The following is an 8,986-nucleotide window of genomic DNA, read 5'->3' on the forward strand; positions in this document are numbered from 1 at the left end:
CCAACAGGCCAGCCAGGCACAGGGCCCGAGGACTGCCATGCAACCACGGGTCCACGGCCCGTCCTACGGCGAGGTTTCTCCGGCCGGAGAGAGCCTCCCCTCCGGCCCCCTCACGGCGGCCGCCTCACGGCACAGGCGGCTCGGCAGCGCCCTCCACGATCGCAGCGGCTGCCGCTGGCTCCCCTCCCCCGCGCGAGCACACCTCCCGGCCGCCTCGCGAGCGTACTCCTTTCTTCCCGGAAAAAAAAAAAAAAAAAAAAAAAAAACCGGCCTCTTCCCCGCTTTATATACCCTGCTAAAAATAGCCTGCCACCGGCCCCGCCAATCAGAACCGGGCGAATTTCGAATCGGGCCAATGGCGGGAGCCGTCACGGCCAGGCTCGGTCACGCCAGGAGGAGCCGCGGAGCTTGCCGCGCGGCGATTGGGCGGCTCTGACATCATTGGCACGCGGGGCGCGGGGGTGCGCGGCGGAGATTGGGCCGCGGCGGGAGGGCGGGCGTCATGGGATCACGCGGGGCGGAGCCGCGCGGGGAGGTGCGGTGCGCTCGGGGCGGGGCGGTGTGCTCGGGGCGTGGCGGGGCGGGGCGCCGCGGCCGGGCAGAGGCTTGGCCGGGGGAGTCTCGCGGGGGGTTCCACTCGCAGCCGGCGCCGTGTTTGCAAATATTGTGGTGCGCAGAGGAGCGGAGCGGAACATCCGCCGTCGGCCGCGCAAGACGGGGGAGAGCCGCGCCGCCTTCCACCGCCCCGGGAGCCGAACTGCCGCGCCGGGCGATTAAACTTTGCATGAAACTTTGGGTCTTTTTTAAGCTCCTCACGGAATTAATATATACCGACATATATATCTATACACACGCAGCTGTTACTGTTATATTTCTTCTCGGAGGAAGGGGGGGGGGGCTCGAAAGCCCGAGAGCAGAGATTTGACACCCCCCTGCACGCACCCCTCAGCCCCTGCGCACCCAGGAGGCGTCCGCGTAGTGCTTTTGATAACCAGCACTGACTTTGTTGTTGCAACTTGAGACATGGATGTGCTCCCCATGTGCAGCATCTTCCAGGAGCTCCAGATTGTGCACGACACGGGTTACTTCTCGGCCTTGCCGTCCCTGGAGGAGTACTGGCAACAGGTAAACGAGGGTGTCGGTGGTGGTGGTGTCGGGTTGGGGTTTTTAAGCCGTGTTAAACGATGAGCGGATTTAAAACAGAAAGGAGGAAAAAAAGAACATACAAAAGACCAAGTGTCATCAGCGAGTTTGGGGCGCATTAAGCGTGAATGCGAGGGAATGTTTTGGAGCAGGTGTTTCTGTTTTAAATAAGACGGGTTTGTGGGGAGAGTGCAGAGGTGGATGTCAAGAGCTGCGCAGCTCCAGCCTCTCCGCTCCCGCAGCCGGCCCGGGCCGATCCTGGCGCTTCGCTGCTGCCTGCTCCAGCCACAACGAGTCCTGGCAAAAGTTGTACGCTTGTACCAGGTCCAGGCTGCACAGCTGGGTCTTGTCACCCGAGATCCCGGCCTCGGCCGAGCGCTGCTCTTCCCCCGTTGCCGTGCTGGGGTTTGTTTTGGTTTTTCTTTTTATTTTTGTTTTTTATTTTCTTATTTTTCCTGGCAGTGATGAGTAAGAAGCCCTGCAGTAGTGCATGGACACATATGCACGCGTAGCTCTCTCTGTGTGTGCATGTATAATCTGTACTTGTGTGTGTGTATCGTAGCCGTTCTCAGCGCAAGGAGCGTTGCGGAGCCCGTGAGCTGTCAGTCATATGACAGCGACCCCCTCGCGCTAATTGCCTCGGTCGGGAAGGAGGAAGAACGGAGGCTTTTTCCCTTTAATGGACATATTTTGTTGCCTTTTTTTCCCCCTTTTTTATTTTTTTTTTTTTTTTCGCTTTTTCCCCTTCCCCCCCCGCCTCCCCGAGCCTGCCCAAGCAGCGGGCTGGCAGGAGCGGCGGTGGCTGCTGACATTCCGAGGCTCCCCTCCCCGGCCGGGAGCTGCTCAGGCCGGCGACCGGACCAAGTACCTGCTGTCTTGGACGCAGGAGCCTCTCGGAGGACGTTGAAATGCAAAGTGTTACAGCCCTCACATGCACACTAATTGTATGCAATGCCTTTCCTTTTGAGGTTGTGTTTTTTTTTTTTTTTTTTTCCTTTCTCCTTCCCTTCCCCCTTTCCCCTTTCCCCTTGCAGAGAGGCAGCTTCACCGTACGTGATTGAAATGGAGCTAAGTAGTTTCCTTCAGGCATTTGGGCTTCTGGCGAGGGTCCAGCCCTCATTCCCAGTAGCCTTCAGAGGCATTTAAACTCGGAGAGAGCTTCACTACGGTCCCCATTACTAATCTACCTAATGAGGAATTTAAATTAGCTGGGAATATGAAAGTTTACAAGATCTTAATAAATGCTTTTCTACCTGTTTTCATGGGAATTCAATTCACTATTGTGTTGTCGCTCACGAAACCTTTTTTGGTTTTAACATGCAGCACGAGCCAGTTACCTAATTATAGACAAATACATAAATATTGTGTGCAGTGGTTGGTTTAGTGTGGGGGTTGTTTCTTTGTTTTTTGTTTGGTTGTTTGGGGTTTTTTTCCCCTAATTTTGCCCCACTCTAGCCTGGCCAGAACATGTGACCCAGTTTACTTTGAGCGGTGCTGGGGGAAAAAGGAGGCAGCTCCCATGGCGGCTCTGCTCTTGGACAGATGCGAAGGGGCTGTGAAGGGAATGTGTGGCATTTGGGATCAGGTTTTGCTACCGGGCTTGGAAGAGATGATCTTGCTAAAATAAGTAGAGTTTGGTATGGAAACTTGATGTGTCCATTTTCTGTGTAAAGCTTCCATGTGGATCATTTCCTATAGTGGAAAGAATAATCCCAAAACATCAGCTTGTTGCCATAACAGTTCATACCCTTTTTTTTTTTTTTTTTTTTTTTTTTTTTTGTTCTCTGAAGATGGCCAGAAAGTCAGCAGGGTGAATTGAAATTGAAAACCACAGCTTCACCCATTTAGGGTTGTTTTGTGTTTTGTTTTGTTTCGTTTCACAGAGTGGAGGGGAACGTGGTTGTGGAGGGGGGAAGTTGTCCATGTACTGTTGCATGTATGTTTGAACAGAGTACTTTCTTGGCAGATGGTCAGGGTTTTAAAAGGAAGTCTCCCTTGGCATTGCGTGAAAGAAAGAGAGAGATGACTCATACAGCGCGCTCTTGGCCAGTAGATAAAGTTCTTGTTCATTGTGGGACTCCCAGCAGGACCTCAGAGTAATTTCCCGTTTTGAATCCTATAGAATAGGACATTTCAATTTTGGAACTTTTGTCTCCCCTCTTCTCTGTTGTTGAAGTTCCCCATGTTCCTGCAAACACGCATGGGAGCAGTTTGAGTTATGTGGCGTGCATGCCAGTGTGCTTGGAAATGACATTCTTTGAAAGTCGAGTGTGCTGCGTTCTCATGCACAGGAAATGGGAGGATGTCTGCTGCTCCATTGATGTCCCCAGAAGACGGGCCAGCAGCTCCGCAGCCATGCTGAAATGTGGCTTTGTTTTCTGACACAGCGTTTGAGTTTTAGCTGCCTGTCAGAGCACATTGTGTTCACTTGGGTCCTTTCAGCCTCATGTTTGTGTGAGATACAAAACAACTCAAAATTAGATGAGGCGCGAGAGCAAAGTGTAATTATTTGTTGTGGTTCTCTGTGGTCCTTTTCAATGTCAGCTTACTGAAAACACAGATTTTATGATGAGAGTGATGATAATTTGACTGACTCATTAGAATGCTATTTTGGAAACCAAAGCTGACTTGCACCTTCAGCTGTGTGTTTGAACTCCTGCCCAGGTCTCAAAAACAGATTTCTTTTCATCGTAACAGTCACCTAGTTACGGCTGGAGGAGCCTTTAATTTGTTTTGAACCTAGAAACCTCAAATCGAATGCACTACGTTCCTGCACGGTTTTTGAAGTGTAAAATACAATTGAGTTTATTTTTAACCAAGGTTGTAACTTTCATCTTTTTTTCTTCCTTCTCTTTCACCTAGACATGTTTGGAGTTGGAACGGTATCTTCAAAGTGAACCCTGTTACGTTTCTGCATCTGAGATCAAATTTGATAGCCAAGAGGATCTCTGGACCAAAATTATTCTGGCACGTGAGAAAAAGGAGGAATCTGAACTGAAGAACACTTGTGTCGCAAAGGAGGACAATCTTACTAGTCAGAACTTAGAGACCAACAGTTTAAATTCTGATGTGAGCAGCGAATCTTCAGACAGCTCTGAGGAGCTTTCGCCCACAACAAAGTTTACCTCTGACCCTATAAGCGATGTTTTAGCCAGTTCAGGAAACTTGAGTTCGTCTGTCACTTCCACTCCCCCTTCATCTCCTGAGTTGAGCAAGGAGCCTTCTTCCCAGATATGGAATTGTACCCCGGGTGAGTTGCATTCACCGGGGAAAATTCGTACCGGTACCGCTGGAAAGACTGCAGAAAAAGGTACACCCACCAATGGTGACACCTCGCCAGATGGCAGAAGGCGTGTTCATAGGTGTCATTTTAACGGTTGCAGGAAAGTTTACACCAAAAGTTCACATCTGAAAGCACATCAGCGCACTCATACAGGTTAGTAACCGTATGCTTATTAAGAGTTGGCAAGTGCTGTAGGGAATACCCCTGATGATGGTGGTGTCACATCGTTACACAATCACTGGGTGGGAGCCCAGGTTTGGAGAGATGATATAATAGTAATAGAGGCTTACCAGCATGGACATCACTTCCTCATTCTTTCCATAAGCGAGCTGAAGCCAAGACGGTTGGTGGTAGATTAGTCTGCTGTCATAGCAAATGAGAGCCACTCATCTAAATAGGCAATAGCCGGGAAGCTGCAGCGGTATGCAGTCTTTGGGAACAAAGATCTGGCCAAAGTAAACGCTAAACCTTTCTTGATGTTTATTTCTAAATCAAAAGAGAGCTGAGACTTTCTTGCAAACGCAGAACATCGGTCTTCTGAAAATCAATCAGATCACTAAATCCCTGTTTTCATGGCTTGGTCTGCATTGAGTCTGTTCAGTCAGACATCCCAAGGCCTTGATTATATAAAGTATAGCTATAGTTGTAAATCATTCAATGTTTTTGTGTGCCATTCTTACCGGCCAAAATCTTGGAAAACCACAGTAGTCCTTCTAACATATTTGGGTTTACAAATGTATGATCTACTGTATAATTTCATCCCAAAATGCTGAACAACAGCATTTTATTGTTATGGAACCTGAACTAAAATGAGCAATCCTGTGTGTTACTGGGAAAGAAAGTGAGGAGGAGAAGACACTTCAGGGCTTTTATAAATATTTTATGGTTGAAGTAGCATGTCGATTTGCTTGCTTGAGCATTATTATTTGACATGTCTTTATGACAGCAGTTAAATATGTGGAGCTGGTGGAGCTGTGCATTGGCTCAGTAGTCATCATTTAACATGAGGAATTGGCCTGGCATTCTTGGTGTACCAATCCAAAGACCTATACATTGTGGGGTTTTTTTCCCCCAAGAAGTGGAAAGAGAATTCAAGGAAAAGATCCTGTTTTGACTCATGAGCTCAGCATTTTGTGGCTTTTATGGGAAGTCTGAGCAAGCTCGAATGTTCCTGTTGTCATGCAGAAGTCAGATAAAACAAGATTATTTCAGGAGGAAAGAACAACTTCCACTGAAACCATGGTGGTTCAGCAGACATAAATAGCTGCCGGCCTCAGAAGTGTTCCAGAACTGTTGTCCTGGTGCTGTCTGGCTGAGAACGTTCCTGTGAATGGAAGTGGTATTTCTTGAATGCTGAAATAGCAGTGTTCAAAGTGGTATGCAGGCTTTTCCAAGAATATGTGGCTCAGCAGAAAGGAGGTTGCGTGTTATGCAGATGAGTGAGTGACAAAGGGCTTTGGTGCAATACAGTAGCCTAATTGCGTTTTGGAGCCTAGCTGTGCTGTCTTTAATCAGCTTCATGAGGTGCATGCTACCTATATGGGAGTAAGCCTGCCATTATGGATGGGCAGGAATGGTAGGTGGTTGGATTTCTTTGTTTCCTGTGATTCTGTTTAATCACTTTTTTTTTTTCTTTTAATAAAAGATTATTTGTTTGCTGTTGCAGCAAAATAGTTAAGTAGAAATAGTGGGTGAATTTTGCAAGCCTTCTTTGCCTACGTGTTCTGAAGCATTCAGGTAGTTTAAATAAAATTGGCTGTCTTTGGGAGGTGGAGGAGGTTTACATAGAAAATGAATGGGATAGCACCTATCTTTCTTTGAATGAAGTCATGACTAACGTGTAATCTGCTTTCTTTGTAGGGGAAAAGCCTTACAGATGTTCATGGGAAGGGTGTGAGTGGCGTTTTGCAAGAAGTGATGAATTAACCAGACACTTCAGAAAGCACACTGGTGCCAAGCCTTTTAAATGTAGTCACTGTGACAGGTATGTTACTGAAGTGCACCTTTTTAAATAGTTATTTTTAATGCTTGTTGGAAAGCGAGTCTAGGCTGCTTTTGACTTGTGAAGGAATCATTTGGGAATGCAACTGTGTCTGGTATTTTTAAGGGATTATTTTATATTTAGACTGGGAAAAAACCCTCTCATTTTACCAGTCATTGGGATGTGGCTTGTAGCCTGATGCTTCAGATAAGTTTTGGCAAGTCCCTAGTGTTACCACTCATCTGTGGAGCTCCTGGGTGCCCACAGACACCTTGAGTGCTCCCATATATCCAGCAAATTCCAGATCCCTCCTCCATCAGCCATGTTTCTGAGTAGCAGGGCAATGGGGGGGTGCCTCAGCCGTGCATGTTGTGTTGTGCATGTCTTCAGCAGTGGGGCTAATGCAGAACCTGGCTCTTGCTTTGCAGGTGTTTTTCCAGGTCTGACCACCTGGCCCTTCACATGAAGAGACACCTCTGAATGGGTCAAGAGGTGAATCCTGCGGGCTAAGAGGCTTCAAGGTTGAAGAGCCTTGAGCGAAGGGATGCGTGTTCCAGCCAAAGCATGCCATTTTGCACCCTACCCAGTTGCCTCCAGGACCTCACTTTCTTGAAGGTCTTTTGAGGGCTAATAAGTCATGTAAGAAACGGCATAGCAACCGCGGTGCGTGATGTTTGGGGTTTCCTGGACTCATACACTGGTATCTAACCTTCTGAGTGGCTCCTAAGCCTTTGCCGTGAGCATGTGCACTGAGAATGTTAATGATTGGGTGACTGTATGCAATGAGGATTTCTCGATGACTGTATGCTGAGGCACATTTTTTTTCTTGTGGTTGTTTTATAACTGTAAGAGAAAAAAAATAGTCTGAATGTCTTGTATGTGAGGAATATCTTGTGAGATGGGACGACCACCAATCATTTCCAAGGGGTGGGGGGTGGGGGTGTCTGCACCTTTTTAGAGGGGAAATTGAGAGGGGAAAGGGGGGCGGGAATAAAAACAGTCAGGATGCCAGAATGGAGATGGGGTACCTCCCTGTTCCTGTGTGAGAGGAGCTTTAGGTGTCTGGTGCAGCTATTAAACGTGCAATGTGTCAAGTAGCTTGTTTTACTTGCTACAGAGCTCATTTGTAATCCATTGTATAAGCTGTGTATTTACAAATGTAACACAACTATAACTTTTCATTATAATACCAAGGTTATTGCATGGTTCTGGGGAACTATATGCTTTTCCATTCTTTAATCAGGACTGCAGTTTTGATTCCAGTTAAGAGCAGCTAAAATACGATCGGTCTAATGTTACATAATGTATGGAACATGAATAATTTTTTCTGTTGGGTGGATAAAACCACTATTGGTTAGAAACTGATTTTTCTCATGCAGCTAATTTTTCTCTTATTTATGCCTTGAGGACTAACTTCTGGTTTTCTAGCTGTTAATGCACTGTTGACCTTAATAATGGTGCCTTATGCAAGTGACCTTCTCTTGCAGGGGGTCTTATACAGGGGTATGGGTGATGCATGCTTTATTAAGGCTCTCTTTTCACCTGGCATTGTACTGTATCAAATGTATAATATGAGGGGAAAAAAGGTTACTTCCAGGGTCCTCCTTCACAAAGACAAATATAGAGAAAAGTCATTCATGTCAATACAGTATTTGTTTAACTTAGACAATTTGACTGTGTTACAGTATAATGCATACGCCAATTGAATACCTGACCAGTTCTGCCACCTTGAGACTTTTTTTATATTGACCTTGCACAGCAACTGTGTATATACACACCCCAACTGTACTTAATATGTCGAGTTTTCATACATATTAAAGATACAGAAGTATTAAAAGATGTATTTGCTTAAAAGGCACAAGTTTCACATCTATATATCTAGCTATCTGTTGGTCATACAGAAAGAAACTATATTACTTTTTTTTTTAAAAGTGGGCAGAAAAATAATTGTGTATGTATATTTGTGTGTACAGTCTGTGTATGTGTGTATATATATAGATAATATATAAATATTTTTTTTAAGAGGAAAAAAATTAGAACACATAGCTGGAAAATGCCACAGCCCATCAAAATATTCCCTCTACCCCCCGCAATACGGTCATTAAGGAGACAAAGAAGTAAAAGATACAGTTAATTAAAATCCAGCATTTTTAGAGGCTTTACCTTTAGCTTAATTGTATGCTAAAGGCTTTGTTGGCATTCAGTCCTTCTCAGACTGCTGACTGTGTTTTTGTAGTTATTAGGTTGTCTGGAATAGCGTATCTGTGGCCATTTAAGAATGATATGAACCGAATATTGGCATGCTAAAAGAATATTAGCTGTGTGCAGATGAAGTACACTTGGGTTTTGGCCTTCCAGCTTACTGGAGGAGCTGTGAGTGAGCTAGTCGTTGTGGTGGTTGAGCTCTAATTTTACATAGTTCAGCTAAAATAAAGACTCTTTTTTCCTAGAGTAGAAAATGTCTGTCCAAAAGCAGTATTTTCTTTTTTTAAAACCAGCTCACTACAGTTGATGCAATGAAACATGTGACCTGTTTCTTTTTCTATTTATTATTGGTCTTGCTTACTATGCTAATATTT

At 45.7% G+C, this 8,986-nt stretch overlaps 1 protein-coding gene across 1 annotated transcript; it reads left to right on the top strand.

Moving 5' to 3' along the window:
- Positions 1 to 609: 609 nt before the first annotated feature.
- On the top strand, positions 610 to 7,323 carry KLF6 (KLF transcription factor 6). Its single transcript, XM_080610286.1, has 4 exons — positions 610 to 1,125; positions 4,006 to 4,579; positions 6,287 to 6,410; positions 6,836 to 7,323. The coding sequence occupies exons 1-4, from the start codon at positions 1,024 to 1,026 to the stop codon at positions 6,885 to 6,887; spliced, it is 852 nt and encodes a 283-aa protein (XP_080466412.1). The 5' UTR covers positions 610 to 1,023; the 3' UTR covers positions 6,888 to 7,323.
- The last annotated feature ends 1,663 nt before the right edge of the window (positions 7,324 to 8,986 follow it).

Source organism: Psittacula echo, assembly GCF_963264785.1.
Source record: "Psittacula echo genome assembly, chromosome: 2".
Taxonomy (NCBI): Eukaryota; Metazoa; Chordata; class Aves; order Psittaciformes; family Psittacidae; genus Psittacula; species Psittacula echo.

Bases quoted from the DNA above. Each gene is read 5' to 3' on its own strand.
- KLF6 (XM_080610286.1), top strand. From the start codon at position 1,024: ATGGATGTGCTCCCCATGTGCAGCATCTTCCAGGAGCTCCAGATTGTG. The intron at 4,580-6,286 runs GTTAGTAACCGT...CTTTCTTTGTAG, and splicing joins ACATCAGCGCACTCATACAG to GGGAAAAGCCTTACAGATGT. The intron at 6,411-6,835 runs GTATGTTACTGA...CTTGCTTTGCAG, and splicing joins AAATGTAGTCACTGTGACAG to GTGTTTTTCCAGGTCTGACC.